The following is a 19,687-nucleotide window of genomic DNA, read 5'->3' on the forward strand; positions in this document are numbered from 1 at the left end:
AAGCATGACCTTCTGGAACTTTTCCTTCTTGACAAAGGTGTTGAGTCTGTTGAGGTCTAAAATGGGCCTCCAGTCCCCTGTTTTCTGTTGAACTAAAAAAAACCTGGAGTAAGTTCTGGATCCTGTCTGGTCAGCCAGGACTGGCTGGATGACTCTTTTTTCTAGCAGTTTGTGGATTTCTATGGCTGCTTGATGCCGCAGACTGGGTGGAACGTCTGGGATTCTTGTTCGAATAGGACGGGATTCTGAAAATGGAATGATGTAACCTCTGGTAACTATGCCTTGTACCCAAGAATCTGTTGCAATTCCTAGCCAGGTGTCTGGGTACAAAGCCAAGCGACCCCCGACTGCCTCAAGAGCCAGACAGTGGGGCCTCCTTTCAGGAGTGCTGATAGGGCTTGCCAAGGAACTGCTCCCTGCCACCCTGGTTCTGCGGACCCCCTCTGCCACTCGGGTGACATCTTCCGTTATTACCCCCTCGTCTGCCCCTGGAGGGGGGTTCACTACGTGTGTTTTGGAAAGCTCCTTGGGATTTCCAGAACCACATTTTTCCACCTCTCTGCCCTTTGGGGTATGGTCTAGTAGGGGTGGAAAAATGGACTCCTAAAACAGATAGAGTCTTTCCCTCCTGCTCACACCTAGTGAGAGTCTCCTTGACTTTGGGACCAAACAGGGAAGAGCCATCAAATGGGGCGTTGACAAAGGAAGACTGAAGGCTTCCGCAAAGGAGCATAAGTGCATCCAGGATTGCCTCCGCAGAGCTATCGCTGAGCCTGCCGCTCGGCTCGACCCATCGGCTGCATAAGAAATGAGACACATGGACGAGTTCACAATAGAATTAAGGGTGTTAAGCTGTGCCGTCACCTTCTCAGAGACAGCATCATCTGTGTTGCCCTTTGGAGCATCTCCAAGCTCTCTGAGGAGATTTCGTTGAAGATGGGTGAAATGGGTTAAATAGTTAAGCAATCTCATGGCAAATGTCGCAGAACTAACGATGCGTTTCCTGTATCTGTCCATCGTCCCAGAGTCTTTATTAGGAGGATGGACAGAAGAAGAGGTTTCTGACATCTCTTTCTTGGTGGCCGCTGCCACCACCATGGCATCAATGGGAACTCCCTTCGTGAGAGAAGTCCTATATAGGGGGGAGGTGATAAATTTGTTAGGCCTCCAAGGGACTGGTTCCATGGAATCAAGAGACTCCCACGCCCTTCGAGTGACCAAATCCATTAGTTCGTTAAGGGGCGGAGTAACCCAGAAGGTGGAAGGTTCAGACCCAAAGGCCTTCAGGAGCACTGACTCATCCTTAGTAGGGGTAACTGACTGCCAATCACCCCTCTACTTTAGTATTTCCAGGATGTCTGCAAAGGAGACATCCTCCGAGGGGGACCATGGGGACCCTTCTGACTCCTGTAAGTCGGTGTCTGATGTTAGGGATTCCTGAGGGAAATCCAAATACCTCCTCTTGCACAATCACTTTCTGGGGACCTTATAAGTGGGGGCCGTCTGGTGAAGTCTCAGTAGAGCAGGGATCACCCGATGGGGTTACCTGAGGCTCTGGGTCCGACGCTTGGTAGGAACCTGTGATGTAGAGGCAGAACGTGGCCCTTTAGGGGAGGAAGAGGAAAGATTTGAGGATGTGAGGGCCTTAGCAGACATAACCCTCCTCATGGCATCAAAGGACCCGGTGTCTCGACCCAAGGAATCTGCCGGTTCCGAGGAAGATGGCAACCTCCTCGGTGCCGAGACCACAGGCACCGAACCAGAGGATGGAGCCAAGCTCATCTGTGCCAAAACCCTGAGAGGAAGAGTCAGAAGTGACGCATCAGTTCGACCCCCCCCCCCGCAGAACTGACGAGGGAGTGTCGGCACCAAGATTCTTCGAACGGAACCGAAGAAATCAAGGTCAACGTGGCTGAAGGCACTGTGACAGGCCTCAGCTCCGAGGGTTCCACAACCATCAGATCTTCTCCTTCTGGCTCCGACGGCTCAGCTAGCCTCGGAGGAGTAATAACAGCCAATGGGAAAGTCGCAGGCTTCAAAGTCAGTTGGGACGAAGCAGAGAGTAATTTGGCCAAAGCCAGGTGATCTAAGAGCCTCTGCACCACATGGTCCACATCGATGTCTGAAAGGGTCCCTGAAGAATGGGTCAAAGGAGCCGAAGAAGCCACTGACCTAAGGATGGGAGACTTTAAAACCTCTGACACCAGCTCCAGCACTGGGGTTTGGCTCCAAGATATCAGCTTGGTACACGGCTCTGAAGAATGAGGAGCCGGCAACCGCACCTTCACAGAGGTGCTCGGAACTGAGGACTTGAGTTCCGAGGACACCTTTGAAGACTTCAACCCGTTCGAAGACTTGGAGATCTGGTCAGCCTTGTCCAATGCTTCCTGAAAGTCTGGCTTCAGCAGCCCTTTATCAACCAACTTCCTTTGCCTCTCTAATAGGACCCTGCTGCTGAAGGAGTGGCAGATAGAGCAATCCTCTTGTAAATGTACTGACCCCAAGCAATACACACAAACATGGTTATCCATAATGGACATTTTTTGCCCACAGCTACACCTCTTAAAACCTGATTTCTGCTTCTGATCAGACATAATAGCAAGAACCCCTATTATCAGATCCCTGATAAAGAGAAACACTAAAGGCACTAAATTGCAATCCACTGAACAACAATATCTATCTATCTTCTATAGGAATCTAAATATCTATATAAAAAAACACACTAAGAGTAAAGGGATAGGGAACACAAATCGACAGAGCCCTACCAACTAAAACGCAAAGGTAGCACACAATATTAAACTAAAGAAATGGCCAAAGGCCCAAGAGCAATTGCTCCAAGTTCTAAGAAATATATATATATAAACACGCGATAGGCTATATGCCCGAAAAATACCGTTAATATCTATATCTATATTATATATATATATATATATATATATATATACACACATATATACACATACATAAAACTACTCTATGCAGAAAAAAATTTCTAATTTTTTGTCCAAAGACAAAAAAAAAGGTTTACTGGCCCGAGCTTCTCTGAAGATCGTGCGATCCATTGTCAGCAGCAAACTAGATCTGTGGTTAGTCAGAGAGCATCATGGGATAGGGACTGTGCCTCAAGCTACTCAAAGATCTTGAGCTTGGAAAGTGGCTGACTCGGAGCCGATGGATCGGCTCCGAACCCACCACGTGTAAGAACAAACGGCGAGATTGAACAACTTCACATTATTAGTTTATGCTGGTTTGGGTGGAGTCAGGCTGGTATTACTTCTGCCTTGCCAAATTTGGGGAAGGGTTTGGTATAAGGGGTAACTATGAGGGAAGATGAGTAAAGGAGTGCTACGCCACCCCATTTTTTTTGTATCCTGTCATTCCTTAGTATGCGATAGTTGGGTGGTATTAATTCCAAATCTTTTACGTGGGGCTTAAACCAGGTTTCTGAGATGGAGAGAATATGGCTGGTTATGTAGAAGCCAGGCTTGAAGGGTTGGGATTTTGTTACATCGGCTCTGAGCATTTAGAGCTGAGAAGTGGAGGGGTTTGCCTTTTGTTTGGGAGGGATAGGTTTATGTGTCTGGGATTTTTGTGATAGAGGGGCCTGGGTTTGGGTGGATATTTCCAGAGAGAAGGACAGAGATGAGATGTTGGAGGAGATGTTTGGCAAGTTTGGGTGTAATGTACAGGTAACAAGTTTTATGGAATTGAAGGTATTGTATTTGGAAACAATGGATTTAGTGTTAGCTAGGAGTCTGTAGGGGGAATAGTATAAAAGTGTTTAGGGAGTAGAGGTAAGGAGATATCAGAGTAGTAGTGTTTTTGTATATATTTCAACATTGCTGTTATAACCTTAGAAAGTTGTTAGAATAACACAATTTTTCTTAGCATGCATTTTGTGGAAGAAATGAAGTCTGAAAGTCAAACATCTGTCATTATTTAGTGACTTCAGACCTCAGTGATTTGTCAGAAAACCATAAAGTACATGAGGAACAAATCATAAACATGAGGCAAAAATCTGGACATTTAAGAGGTATGATGTAAATAATCAGTCTGAGCTCCAAAATACTAGGCTCAGAAGCAACTACAGGGGGCAGTAGTGACTGGCAGCTTTTGGTTAATGTATCCAGATGATCAGCAGGGCAGTAACTAGATAACTAGATGTAGCTCACTGTAACATAAACCTACGTTTCTAATGTGGTAAAGTGATGGTTGCAGAGGAATGGGTCAGCAATTCCACCAAAGTCACCATATGACCCAGCAGAATGAATCACACTTTATCAATTTGAAAAGCGCAAAAACAATGGATAGAAGAGATATCAAATCTTTGGCCCATGACTTCTAGGATGGATGGTGTGCCCTCTTTAGTTCCACTACTCTTGAAAAGTGATTTACAATTTCCTTACTTTTCACTCAGATTTTTTTTTTTTTTTTTTACAGAATATCTAAAGCTCATAGAGAATAAAACCATTAAATCCAAGCATCCACAACCCCTTTTTCCCATTTTTGCATGTTCGGTCGGGTGGGGGAGCACTTCAACAGTGATAGCCCTGCTTGCTGTAGTTTCTTCCTCACCACTCACTCTCATACCTATGGTCAATTTAGTGTGTCCAATCCACTTACTGTATGTCTTTGGAATGTGGGAGGAAACCCAAGCAAACAGAGGGAGGACATACAGACTCTGCACAGAAGGCACCCCAGCTGAGAATTAAATTGGGAAACCTCTTGCTCTGAAGCAAAAACCCTATCTGCTTTGCCACCCTAATAAAACCATTAAATATTATGGAAAAATTTTGTTGCACCTCGCAATGGCAGCCTGGATCACTGGCCTGGAGGAAGCATCACTGATGCCTGACGTAATGCTGAACAAGAATTTTGTGACCACAAAGGGTCAGATGCAGTCTCTGGGAAAGCTCAGTGCCATTCTGCACTCTGGGCGAGTAGATCTTTTGACTTTCTCATATACAGTTGAACATGAGCTACATGGAGGATTTCTGATAGCATGCATTTTCTGGAAGAAATGAAGTCTGAAACTCAAATGTATGTCACTATTTAGTGACTTCAATGATTTGTCTGAAAACCACAAATTTCACAAGGAACAGATCATAAACATGAGGCCAAAATCTGCATGTTTAAGAGGTATGATGTAAATAATCAGTCTGAGCTTTAAAATACTAGGATAAGCAGTGACACAGAAGGAAGAACGGACTGTGGCAGCTTCCGGTTAATGTGCCACTCTGGGTGAATAGGTTTTTTGACTTTCTCATACAGAGAGATATGTATGTGCTACATAGGAAACAGGGAGGCTATGACATAAGATTTCTTACCTCATAAGATTATCCTGATCAGGAATAAATCTTGCAGCCTACAGCAACTAAAATTAACAATGCCAGATATAGTTAACGCTTTTTATAGGTTCATAGGTAAGTACTAAGCTAGCCTCCTTGTAGGCTATTTTACGCCTAACCAGTTTTTCTTTTGGTTATTGAATTAACCCATTCCATTTGATGTTAGACTGGCCTTACCCATCCCATGGTCAATAATTATATATTTCCTGTAAGAGAATAACTGGAATCATACCACAGATAATCTGAGGGGATCCATGCATGGGATAAAGCATTTAGCAGCTTTTTCTCTGATCAACCTCTGAGTCAATTATGGAAATGGAGGACAGGATGTGTGAGTGTTTGGGGAGGCTTTAGGGAGTAGAATCTCTTGTGGGAAAATATTTAATGCTGTTAAATTTCTTCGAAAATTTAATAAATTGAATAAATTACTCCATATCTTAACTAAACTATGACAGGCCCTTAGATGTTTGCATAACCTTGGGAACATTGGCAGTAGACCAGTCTTTATGCCCTGACACTCCAAGCTGTTCCTTTCACAGCTAACTCAAGTATACAGAAATTCTAAATAGTTTATTTCTAGGTGGCACAGTGTCTGAAATGTGGTGTACTTCAGAAACAAAAGCAAAAAATGATTACAGTTATCTTTAAAAATGATTTATAGATCGTCTATGTACTAGAAATGTGTGATACAGAGGGTTCAAATCCCACTGTTACAAACTTTGTCTCAGAAACAAAAAAGTAAGAGAAGTGCTGTATATGGTAAGTCAGGACTGCATTAATACTCTACTAATGCCTTAAATCCATGAGTGTTTTCTCAAGCCACTTCAATTATTTTCTTAACTATTATACTGTATGGTATTTAGTACATTCAAACTGAAAAGTAATTGCAGTTTTAATACTGCAATCTTCAGTGCCAAAGAGTTGGACTCCTTCATAACAACTGTATTTTTTAAAGTACAGTTTCCGAGTCTGATTCAGAGAGCAAGAGTCTAGCAGTATTAACAAACCATCTGTAGCTGATAGCAAAAGTTTCTGTCATACCAAGATTAGTGTTGCAGAGAAAATAATGATTGTACAAAGTTACAAGAAAGATATTTCTTCTACATTGTGAGCACTTTCAGTTTTCTGAGTTTCAAGTACAGTTGTGAAAGCTGCACTCACAAACAGCACGTTTGCTGTTACTGCTGCACAATGATACAGCACCTGGCCAGCTTTCCAAAGCTCTAACCCCCTTCACACAGTTACTGTGGCTGCCTAATGGCTAAAACCTTCTGGAGGGAAGTATAAAGTCATCCTGAAACAACCACAACTATTGTAACCAATAAGAGCTTACCACAACCAAACAGCTACAATTTTAACAATAAAACAAGGGGGGTGGTGGGTGGTTGTGGTTACTCCTGAAGTGAAGAATTCCAACATCTTCTGTTATGGATAAGTGCAACTTACACAACTGAACTATGTTCAGAATTCTCACTGAACACAGTTCAGTTGTGTAAGTTGCACTTATCCATAAACTACAGTTGTGTACCTATATAAATATAAATGTTCGAGTGTATTCACTGTTGCAGTCATTACAATTGGGTTATCCTGCTGGCAGGCTACCCGCAGTCGGCCTGAGTTCCAAAGTCTAGGTCCGGTGTCGGTTGCTGTCGCCTCTTCCCTGACGTCAGTGCGCCAGGGGTATATAAGATGCAGCCGATGCCATTTTCTTCAGTTTTTCTTGCCCCAGATGTTAGGTGCCCCTAAAATGGTAGGCTGAATAATACCAATAAGCATGCATGCACAAAAACAACTTTTCCTTCATCTACAAGCAAATACACCACATAGGTTGTAGAGTAGAAAAGTACAGTTAGGTCCCAGCAAAGAAGATAAAGGGGGATGGTGGGAGGGAACCTGGACTGCAACAGTGAATACATTTGAACATCTACATTTATGGTAGGTACACAACTGTACTATGTTCATCGTGTTTCACTGTTGCAGTCATTACAATTGGGTTGAATCCCAAAGTTAAGGTTGGGAGGCTGGAGCTAAATAGGATTAGGAGAGGCTATAAGGCCCTGCAGAACTGCAGTGGCAAAGCCTGCTCTGGATTTAGAGTAGAGAGGTAAGTGATAGTGCTTTGTAAAGGTATGCACTGAACTCCAAGTTGCAACCTCTAAGATGTCCTTGGTTGGTACTTCTCTGAGGAAGGCTGCTGAAGTGGCTGCTGCTCTGGTAGAATGTGGCCTAATGTCCTTAGGCACTGTTTTGCCATGCTGTGAATAGCAGAAACGAATGCAATGGCCTATCCACTTTGAAATAGTCCGTTTTGAGATAGGCTTTCCTTGTGATGCTGCAGCATATGCCACTAGAAGTTGGTCAGTCTTTCTGAAAGCTTTAGTTCTGTCCAAGTAGAAGCGTAGCTGTCTGTGAATGTCCAAAGAATGCAGAATTTTCTCACCTTTATTCTGTGGGTTTGGATAAAAAGTAGGCAAATTAATTGCTTGGTTAAGGGCCACACTGGGCACTACCTTAGGCATAAATGTAGGGTTTGTCCTCAGCTAAACCCTGTCAGGATGGAAAATGATAAAAGGTTCCACAGCCATGAGTGCCTGTAACTCTGAGACTCTTCTAGCGGAGGTTATTGCTAGGAGCAGAGCTATTTTCCATGATAAGAATTTTTTGTCAGCTGCAGAGGCTGGCTCAAATGGAGGCAGTGTGAGTTTTTCCAAGACATAGTTGAGGTCCCATGCAGGTATTGGTGCTCTCCTTGGAGGTCTTATGTTTTTGGCCCCTCTGAGGTACTGCCTCAGTAATGGATGAGAAAAAAATAGATGTATCTGTATTGTAATGAGCTGAAATGGCAGAGGCATGAATTTTAATTGATGAAAAGGAAAGGCCTTTATCCAGCATCTCAGTTAAGTATTGCAAAATCTGAGGAATATTTGGAACAATCGTGTCAATGCCTTGTGCTTGGTTCCAAGCACAGAATTTCTTCCATTTGTCTGCATAAGATTTCCTGGTGTTAGGCCTCCTGGCCTCCAAAATAACATCCATCACTGCTTTAGAAAGAGGTGTGCCTCGAGAGGCTATATTATCTGCCATGCTGCCAGGTTTAAGGTTTTGAGTTGGCTGTGCAGTATCTGGCTGTCTTGTTGGGTCAATAAGTGAGGAATTAGAGGTAATGTCCAGGCTGAGCAGTGAGACAAGCTCTTGAGGATTGGGTACCAGTGCTGGCGGGGCCAGTCTGGGGCAATCAGTATCATTTTTGGTTTCTCTTGTCTGACCTTGAGGAGTACCTTGGGGAGGAGAGGCAGAGGAGGAAAGGCATATACTGTTAGATTTTTCCAGCTGAAAGATAGAGCATCCACTTTCCATTCTTGCTTGTGATAAGTCCTTGTGCAGAATCTTTGTAGTTGTGAGGGGAGGCAAATAGGTCTATGTCCGGGCATCCCCAGGTCCTTGTTATCATGCTGAAGACTTGTGGATCCAATTTCCACTCGTGGGGATCCATTAGATTTCTGCTTAGTTCATCTGCCAGAGTAGTTTTCCTTCCTGGCAGGAATTGAGCTTGCAGATGTACTTGGTAAGTCAATGCTGTGTGCCACAAGTTCATGGCTAGCCTGCAGAGGGGGTAGGAATGTATGCTTCCCTGCTTGTTTATGTACCACATGACTGTAGCATTGTCCGTCTTTATTAGTAGTTGTCCTGGACGAAGTTGATCCTTGAAGGCTGTTAGGGCATTCTGAACAGCTAGCATCTCTTTTTGATTGATATGTAGATGCATTTGACTTGCGGACCATGTGCCCTGAATACATCTTCCTGCCATATGGGCCCCCCAGGTGTAATCTGATGCATCTGTTGTCAATGTCTGCCTGGCTGTGGGTAAGGTGAATGGCTGTCCTGTGTTGTGCTGACAGGCTTTTGCCCACCATTGAAACTCCTGTTGCAGGCAGGGAATGAGGGTAATTATTGTTTCCAGGCTGTGGCAATGTTGAGTTCAAACACTTTTTAGATACCATTGAAGTTTCCTCATATGCAGTCTTGCATATGGAATTAGCAGAATGCAGGATGTCATGAAACCCAAGGCCTGCAGAATTTGTCTTGCAGATAACTGGGTCTTTGTTGCCAACATTTTGAAATAAGTAGTCAGTTGTCTGTGTTTGTCTGGCATGAGATAAGCCATCTGGGCAGTTGTAGTTAAGCTTGCACCCAGGAATATTACCTCTTGAGAGGGTACGAGTTTTGATTTCTTCTCGTTTACTGTGTACCCTAGACTTGTCAGTAATCTTTTTACAAATGCCAGATGCTGTAGTAGAATGTCTTTGTTCTCCGCTTGAATAAGGCAGTCGTCCAAGTAAGGATACATTTGTATTCCTTTGTCTGCAAAATGCAATTACTGGTGCCAGGCACTTTGTGAAGACCCTGGGTGCAGTAGATAAGCCAAAGGGCAGTGCAGAGAATTGGTAGTGCATTGAGACAGCTTTGAATCTGAGGTATCTTCTGCATGTTTGTCTGACTGGGACATGCAGGTATGCCTCTTTTAGATCTAAAGTCACAAGCCAAGCCTTCTTGCCCAACATGGGCAGAAGCTGCTGTAAAGTCAACATTTTGAATTTTGGAATATCCAGACGTGTTCAGAATAGAAAGGTCCAGTATTGGTCTCCAGGTTTTGTCTTTTCTGGGTACCAAGAACAGTCTTGAATAGAATCTGTGACCCTGCTCTTGTTCTGGTACTTGTTGAATGGCCCTCATGTCCATGAGGGATGAAACTTGTTTATGTGCCTCTGCCCATTGATTGCATGGCAGGTCTGGCATACCATTTTGTCTTGGCAGGATGTGAAACTGGAACCTGTAGCCTTGTGAAACTATGTTTAGAACCCATTTGTCCTGGGTGATCATGTGCCAATTTTGTGGAAAAAGCGATAGCTTTCCCCCCAAAGGGGCTGTCAAAAGATAAGTGCTTGGTGCTGGAAGTGGAAAGTCATTGCGACTGTTTCCTGTATGGCTGTGATTTTTCCTCTCCGCTCTTGGAGGAAGAAGCACCCCACTGTTTAGGCCTGTATGAGCCTTGGGGCTGTGATCTGCCTCTGGGGCATCTGTATCTGTCCCTTTATGGTCTGAGACTGGAAAGGACCAATTTTTTGTAGGCCAGTTCCTGCTAAATTTGGGAGGCTGTACCTGCAAGAAATCCTTGACTGTTTGCATAGATTTAGCCTTGTCCTCCATTTTCTTCAATACGTCTTCTGCTTTAGCACCAAAGTATCATGCTGTAAAGGAGCGTCTAATAGTTTTGCTTTAACAAGATCCTGCAAATTTTGTTCTTTTAACCAAGCATGCCTCCTAATGACAGAACCTGTAACAGTGGCCCTGCAGGAGGCCTCAAGAGAATCAAAACCACATTGCAAAGTATGCTTTCCAACTTGTTCAGCTGCATGCAATAAATCCAGTATTTCTTTATTGTCTGCACATTCTGCATTTACTGGCATTTTCTGTTTAAGCAAGGATATAAGATATTGCTGATACTTAAGCATATGGAATTGGCAATTTAAAGCTCTTACAGCCAAGGCAGCAGAGGTATAAATCTTTTTTGCCCCATCTGTCGAGGGTCCTAGAATCCCTATCAGAGGGAATAGGGTTTTTTGCAGTAGAAGCCTTGACCCCTTTGGGACCCTGAGAGATGGTTTCTGGGTCAGCTGCAGGGTTCTTATAGAGAAATTTATGTGAATCAGGAACCCTGTAGTATCTGTCAAGCTTAACAGGGGCTGGTGGTAAAGAGTCTGGAGAAAAACTGGACTCTGTAGAAACATCATCTACAATGTCTAAAATAGGCGGGATAGCAAGGGGCCTCTGTTGGGGCAATAAAAGGAAATCTCTGAGCCTTTTCTTGGATTCTGAGTAATCTTGGCTCTCCCAGTGAAAATGTTCCCTCACAGTATGCAGTGTTTCCCCAAAAGAATAATCTTCAGAAGGAGAGGCTGAAGGGATAGATTCTTCAGCATCAGAATCCTCATAGGGAGGAATAGAGTAATCCTATTCAGAGGAGGAATCAGAGAAAATGGAAACCTGGTCTGAAGATTCATATTCTAACTCTTGCCTAGGCCTCTTTTCAGGAGGGGGATGGGAACCCCTGATCAAAGTAATAAGGTCTTCGGCCATTTTAAGCATCTGTTTTTTAGGCATGGAGGCCTGTCCAGGTGAATGTTGTACTTGTTTCTTTGTCTTTAGAGTTGCTTTAGTCTTTGTCTTTGTAGCTGAAGTAGGTTTCACATATAGGTTCATAGGTTCATACTAGGCTATCTGCCCTAGGGCATTTATAAGCCTAGCCAGAGTTTGTTTGGCTTTCACCACCCATTTTAAATTAATTTTGCTATGCCCTTGTTCGAGGTTAGTATACTGTGCCTCTGTCTAACAGTGACACAGAAGTGATACCCGGGGTAAACCTACGATCTCCCATCCACTCATCAAGATTCCTCTTGAAGAGAGTCAATGAGGGACTCTGCCTAACCTGAACTGGGATTTTATTCCAGAGTGAAGGGAGCCTCTGGGTTATGAATCTGTCCCTCCAGCATGTCCTATTTACATATAACTGTGTAGGCCTGAAAACACCCTCAGAAACCGATGCCTGCTCAGCGGCTCCGGCCCCATCTGAGGGAATAGTTTCCGAGTGTCCAATACCTTGAGTTTCCAGAGGCCCAGTCGACTCCACATGGGAGTCAGAAGCGGCCTGTGGCTCTGAGGTAGCGGGCGTCAGGGGCTGTGAAAGCGCCTCACTGAGAACAGGCGAACCAGCGACAGGCCTAGAAGAAGCCTCGTCAGTTTTGGATCTCGGATGCCTGTCCTTTTCTTTTTCTTTTAGTTTTTTGTAAATTCCGGTAGTCGGCTGATCCAACGGCATTATATAATTAAAATCGTCTGCCAAAGTAATGAAATGCAAAATCGTACCGACGCTTAATCGTGCGTTGGTTAAATCTAGCACAAAACCGACAACTAGCAACGTTATGGTCAAGGCTTAGGCAAGGAATACAGAAAGAATGAAAATCCTTATAAGGTATTTGCTTCCCACAAGAAATACAGTTATTAACTATTTTTGACATCGGTTTGGAGCAAGAAAAAAGTTTCCCCAATGGGGTACTTAGCTTTAATGAAGACTTCGGATCTGAAATTCGAATTTGAAAACTTCAGGAGTCTGCCGACCGGCACTTGCAAACTGCTTTTGCTTTGGGTACCGCATGGCAAGAAAGACTGAAGAAAATGGCATCGGCTGCATCTTATATACCCCTGGCGCACTGACGTCAGGGAAGAGGCGACAGCAACCGACGCCGGACCTAAACTTTGGAACTCAGGCCGACTACGGGTAGCCTGCCAGCAGGATAACCCAATTGTAATGACTGCAACAGTGAAACACGATGAACATCAGAAGATGTTGGAATTCTTAGCTTACTCAACCTGGAAGGAGGAAAGATAAGGGTCCAGGAGTCCCTGGAGAACAGACCTTACACAAAGCCTATTCTGGACCTAAAGAAGAAATCCAGTTTGCACTGCTTAGTAAATGAATGGATGGAGGACCAAGTAGTTGCCTCTATAATGCTTCTATAGTCCACCCCTTTCCAATATGCTACTGAAGATGCTATGGCCCTGGTAGAATGTGCCCTAACCCTGCCTGTAATGGTTGGGTCATGGTGGGAACAACAAAACACAACAGCAGAGGACAACCATCTAGAGATAGTCTGTTCAGACATGGGTTGGCCTTTCTTAGTACCAGTATAGGAAATCAACTTAAAAATATCCCTAGGGCACTAAATCACAGCCAAATTCCAGAAAGCAATCCTTAGTGGGACAGTAAAGAAGGAACTTGTACTGACTTGCTTGAAAAGCCAGTATTCTAAAGTGACATACTAATGTTTTCCACAAAAAAATATATATCAGTAAAAACACCTTAAAATATCAATTGTGTGTGTGGAAAGGGTCCCCAAATGGGGCTTATCTGTCAGACAAGAAGCCTTGGCTGAATGCTGCATCAGAGAAGTCACAGAACATGCATCTACACAAGATGCTAAGAAAGTAGTCACTCTGGCTTCAATTATACATCACTCCAAAAGGGATTAACCTATAGGTAGCTAGGGTGACTCTTTGGCTGGAGCTCAGGAAGCTGGATGGTTGCTGGAGCCTTGGCAGGATTCAACCCATACGCAACTGTAGCAGTGATAATGATAAACATCTGTATGCATGCCTAACTTGTCTTAAAAGGCAAACAGTTAAAAAGCTGCAAGTCCAGGTTTCTCCTTACAAACTGTGTTACACTAAACTGTGTCATGGTTTAAAATGGTTTGTGTTTCATCTTAAACATATTTGCCTGGAAATAAGACTCTTACTAATATTATGACATTTATTAGGGATTTTGGTATGAACACACAACATTTGACATCATCACTGCATTAATATAGCTCAGAATGTTATGTGAGTAGTTTAGTTTCAGACCCATTAGTGCTGCAATATTCTGACAGATTCTGATTTTTTTTATTAATTCTGTTTGTAAGAGGGTTGTCACCCCCTTAACCCCCTCCCCCACTCACCTTCTTGAAAAAACAGCAACAGCATTAAGGGTCCCCTTATGACTGAAACAATCTGCCTGTCTCTTTCCTTAGTCACCTCTTTTACTGTGGAGCCTGGAGTATGTACAGCTCCTAACAGCAATGTAGGCGGTACAGCATCTAATAACTACTACAAAGAACATCTTTTTATAACATCACTTTTTATTTTGCACCTCACAGTTACAGGTTTTCCAACGGTTCCACATAACCACTGAGATTTTAGACAGTTATCATCCTAATTCTAAACTGTAGTCATCTTAAGCCTAAAACAAAGTTTCTTAAGTATCATGGGCATTTGATTCAAGACGTCATAGAAAAAAATGTAATAATCAATAACTATTTTAATTTTAATCAATTCTTAAACTCAAAAGCATCCAGTTAAGTGACACTTTTGTGGTAAGCTTATGGTATAGTTAATAAATCTGTAACTAAAAGTCAGAGGTTCAGATAGTCAGTTAAGTGTCCTTTCAGAGCAAATTTGCAGTTTAATTGCTCACTAGTGAAATAATACTTCACTTTTGCCCAAGGAACTTCGAACTTCACAAGATGTTTTTAAAGCTACTGTAAAGGAAGATAATTGCAAATTGCAAATGCTAAAGTCAAATGAAATGCATGACAGCACTGCCTATACTGTGAAAGGTCCAATGAAGCATGACAGCACAGCCTGTAACAAATACCTACAACTAAAAAGACATACCAGAATGAAAACAAACAAAGCTAAAGCCTCATATTTTAGATGTATACAGCACACTCATCTGATCCACCTTAACTCTTATGGAGAACCATAAAATAAATCAGCTCCCTTAAAGTTTTTCCAAAGTCTAAAAACTTGGCAGTAACTAACCTCACCTCCCTAAACAAATTTACCTGAATCTAGGCACCCCTTCACCCCAAACTTTCTAATCATTTGCTAATTCTACCCCAACCCAGACCTCCATTTCACATTATCAGTATACTTCCTTTATGTATAAAAAGTCCATCTCTGTTAAAGAAAAAAAAGTAAAATAACTTCTTAACACTAATTTTTCCTATAAACAATTTCTATCAAGTTATTCATCCAAAGTACTACAATTTGGTGAGAAACAATAATGCAAATAACTTTCATATATCCATAACCTTATACCCACTGTCATTCGGCACAGCTTCAAATAGAAAATCATCACCTCCATCACTAAGGACAATCCTGCCAAATGTCTTCAGATCCATATCCAACACATGTCCTCTTGAAAATATCCTTTACCAAAAATAACAGAATATATATACACATTTACAACACTTTCAGACAGACAGCACAGATTCAGGGCAAAATATAGCCCCACCACAGCAGTCTTCCTCTTAACAGACCAAATAATTTCTAATATGGAGCAGGCCTTTTTTTAAAAGAAGCCATGCTTCTAGATTAAAAAAAAATGACAATATCAACCATGATCTGCTTCTACACAAACTAAGATTCATGTGGTTTCTCTGAAAGTATATGGTTATGGTTCAAGAGCTATCTTACAAACAGAAGTTTATTCATAGAGTCCTTGGGCCACCACTTTTTACAATTTCACAAAGCTATGTCCTAGGTAAACTTATCTTCCTCTTGTTTATCAAAGAAACAACCCACTGACCTACCACAGACAAACCTAATACTCTGTGCAGACAATATTGTTCTGACTACTCCCAGAAACAAGCTACCTTTGCTAGAAAAAAACACTTCAAACTGACGCTGCACGGTTATGGAACTAGCTCACTACTAATTATCTACAGATTAACACCCTTAAACCAAAAGTTATGCTCATCACCCCCGAAGAATGAAATCAGACCAACTCTTTCCAACTCACTAACAACAGTCTTAATGGCCTACCCCTTCCTGCGTCAAGAAACAAGGGTATTCTTAGAAAACAAACTCTTTACTCTTGATTCTTGGGTTGCTCAACAATCTCAAAAAGTACAAAACTAGTTAAACCTCAACTACAATTTTTCTAGACTTCTTACACAAGCAAGCAGAATAAACACCGCAATAAAGGCTCTCAGATTGGAATATGGACTTCCTAAATTTGCATTTAATACCTTTCTCAACACTTTCACACTGCAGAAGACTGAAAATACATCTACCCATCCAGCCCACAGGAACAAACGTCATTGTGTATAAAAACAAATTGACTTTCTATTACACAGTGCAAATTTCCTTATGAGCTCTACTATGAATCCTATTCTCCTATTAATAAATTAAAAACTCACTCTGCTACTACTTTTCTTAGAAACCATGATACTTTACTACTCTAAGCCTCCCCCAAGCACATAAAGCCTTCTCCAAGCACACTGACTATTGGGGAAAATGCAGTTTCCAAAATTCCGCTAGCCGCCAGAGGAAATCAGGGAAATTACCAAGCTCTCTATTACCAAAGTGATTGAAAAGGGTTAACTTGTTCACCTGGTTAACAAGCATAAATAAACAAACAATCAAACATGCTTTGTCTATTAATAAAACGTTATTCATTTTCTCAGAAATAAATGTTGCTTCATGTAATAAAGCTGTCCAGAGAGTTTATGGGGATACCTCCACCTATCCCACACAGAAGAGTAACTGACTTGAAGCATCAAATATTTTAATGACAAATCTGGGGAGCCTGCAAAAAAAAATTAGGAGTTATGTACTTGCCTCAGTGAGTATATGGGAAACTATTTTTAATCATAACCATAAGAGAAAATACCCAAATATAGCAACAATTTCTGAACAATACTGAGTATTTGACAGTACAGTGGTAGGCAAAGGAAAAATTTAAGATTTTCTAGACAGAAGTCTAATAATACAGCAATGTTACCTTTCTTTTTCTGTGAGCTTTCCACAGCTGATGCCTTTCTCAGTTTATTTCTAGCGGTAACCAATTGGCTGCTATCAAAGAACTGTTGGGTAGGTACCCCAAGTGGTTTTGGGACCCCTGTGTCTTCTGGTTGATGCTGCTTCACAGGACTTTCTGCTTTCTGCAGGGCAGTTTCCAGATCTTCACTTGTTAATGGAGTTGGAGGAGGTGGTGGTGGAGGTGGTGGCGGTGGTGGTGGTGGTGGTGGTGGTGGTGGTATTGACAGCAGCAGTGAATGAGGCCCTGAGGAGTTATCTTCCTCTGCGATTGTTTCTTTACAGCTCAAATTCGGAACAAATGCAGTTTGAGAAAAATCCAAAGGTAAGACTTGGGGAGGTAAAGAAACACATTCACTCTGCACAGCACCCCTGACATTCTGACTTCCAGGCTTACGCAGGTACGCTCCTAATGATACCTCATCAGCTGTGTCATGTATCTGCATGGTCACATGAAGACTATGAGGCTGATCCGCTGATGGCGTAGTGGTTCCACTTCTCCGTCTACCTAGCGGCAATCGAAGTCTGGTTGACTTAAGTACAACTTGCCCAGAATACCTCTGAAAAACATTTTTAACATAAAATTAATTTTGACTGACCTTCTGGGGGAAATGGTGATAAAGGACTGGGCACTACATCATTACGCTAATAATACAGAAGTGGAAACAACATTATGTTTTATTTTTAAAGTTTTCTTTCTCCTTACTTTTACAATGAGGAAAATAACCAAGGATTAGCATGTCTAACTTTCTAGCAAAGGTATACAGTTACAGCCTTCCAAAAGTTTTAGCAGCTTTAAGCTAAAAAAAAGCAGCAATAAAGTATACAAAAATATAAAAATAAGATAAAAAATACAAAACATAAAAGGATACAAGGCTTGCCTTACATGGACAGACTCAAAGTCCTGTCACTATATTTGGTATCCTGTTCACTATATTTGGTATCCTACAGACTACTAAGAGGTGAATATCTTGAAACTTTTTTTTTTAAACTGGGTAGGGCTACACAGAAATGCAATTATGCAACCCTTGGATAAGATTCTCTTTACCCAAGAATCGTGTGTGATAGTCATCCAGTTTTGAAGTTGAAGAGACAAGTGTCCCTTGATTGACTCCAGAGGGGAGTAGGCAGGCAAAGTTTCAGAAACGTTGAAAGGGCTTATCAAAGAAGGGACCTTTAAACCCTTTAGTATGTGAATTCCCTCTTGCCTCTAGAGTGGTGTCTATTGGAGCCCCCCAGGGTTCTGATGGAAGTGGAGTCAAAACAGAAAGGCTTGGATTCCTGAACCAGAGGTGCTTACCTCCCTTCTGATTCTTGCAGAAGTACTGCTGTGGATTAGAAAAATGAACTCCAATGACAGAAAGCATTTTTCCCTCTTTCTCGCCAAAGAGAAACGACACATCATTAATAACAACGTCCTAAGTACACAATCAGTGGTGAGGGATTTGGGCACCCAGGTTGATAGCAACCTGACTTTTGACTACCATGTTGCTTCCGTTGTATGGAAAGCGTTCTACATGGCCTACCTCACAAGTAAGAGTATCTCATCAAAGGACAAAGAAGTCATAAGATCCATGTATTTTTACCTTATAAGACCAATTATTGAGTACAATGCCCTCTTCGGCATGTACCTTGCAAAGCACATGCAGCAGCTGGAGAGACCACAGAGGTTCCTCACCAGGAGAATCCAGGGTCTCAAACATCTACCCTCCCCAGATAGGCTAAAATCCCTGTCCCTCTACTCAGTTTCATACAGACTCCTCAGAGGTGGCCTCTGTCTGGCATACAGAGCAATCTCACCCCGCCTTGATTGGACTGCTGTATATTCGCAAATCAAGCTCCGCTCAAGCAACCCGTACGTGCGACCTCAACCTGGTCTGTGATATCAATAGGACTTGTTAGTGGGACAGATTTGTCTCCCAGAAACTCCCCCATCTGTGGAACAAACTCACTCTCCACATCAAGCAGCGTACCCTCATCATCCGTTTTTAACAGCAACCTAGATAAATGTATGGGAAACAGAAAATACACTCCTGGGATTCCGCCGGTGCCTCTACTGGACAGGGGCTCTGTCTAAACATGGGATAAACTCTTGGGTAGGTTTATAAGGGCCTCAGGGCCAATAGCCTAGTAACCTCCTATGACCATAGGAAGCATTCAGACAGGATGCTTTAAAGCTGTCCAAGAAATCACTGCTACTCTAGATGCACAACTGCCGGCATTAATTGCATGTCTCATTGTGACACTGCTGATGGACAATATAGTAGCCAGGTGAGTTTCCATGTTCTTCCTAATTTTAGCATTTAGAAGACCCCTGAGGGAATTTAATACCTCCTTTGCTAGTTCCTTATGGAACCTAGTAATGAGTATGCCCTGAGGGAAAACTTGAATGAAGAATAAATCCAGTTTACTGAAATGGTTCACCACTCTGAACTCCCTCTTAGGTAGATGGACAGACCATTGTGCACACCTCCAACAGCTCTTTTTAAGTATCTGCTGTAATCACAACTGAAATAATAAGAGATCCTTTACTCCCGTGTAGATGATCCTTGCCAGGGTACAAGCACCTTATCTGGTTTGCAGGGGAATGGTTTCTCCACATCAGGATCCAGACAAACCCTCTGCAAGACCACATCAATGAAGTGATCAGCAAAAGGAACCACCCAGGAAGTTGATGAGTCAGCTTTGAAAAACACCTCCTTATCTGGGGAATGGATATCAGTGTGACAGTTACCTCTGTCTCCATAATTCCATTAACTCACCAAAGTGGTATCCGCAGAGGAGTTCTATGGGACCCTTCCACTTCATCAAAAACAGTGTCCTTGGTGAGAGACTCCTGAAGAATGTCCAACTGCTTACTTTTGCACTTACACTTTTTGTTCTTTTCAGGTGAGGGCTGAGCTGAAGAGGTAGATGTGTCT

At 42.5% G+C, this 19,687-nt stretch overlaps 1 protein-coding gene across 1 annotated transcript in view; it reads right to left on the minus strand.

Annotated features, from left to right (window-relative positions):
* Nucleotides 1–19,687, minus strand: part of JMY (junction mediating and regulatory protein, p53 cofactor) — a 1,751,371-nt gene that overhangs the window by 82,041 nt on the left and 1,649,643 nt on the right. Inside the window, exon 9 of the mRNA XM_044063717.1 lies at nt 16,732–17,326. Within this exon, the coding sequence (XP_043919652.1) occupies nt 16,732–17,326 (595 nt within the window). The remainder of the gene's footprint in view (nt 1–16,731; nt 17,327–19,687) is intronic.

Source organism: Protopterus annectens, chromosome 2.part2, assembly GCF_019279795.1.
Source record: "Protopterus annectens isolate FY-2018-M chromosome 2.part2, PAN1.0, whole genome shotgun sequence".
In the NCBI taxonomy this organism is placed as follows: Eukaryota; Metazoa; Chordata; order Ceratodontiformes; family Protopteridae; genus Protopterus; species Protopterus annectens.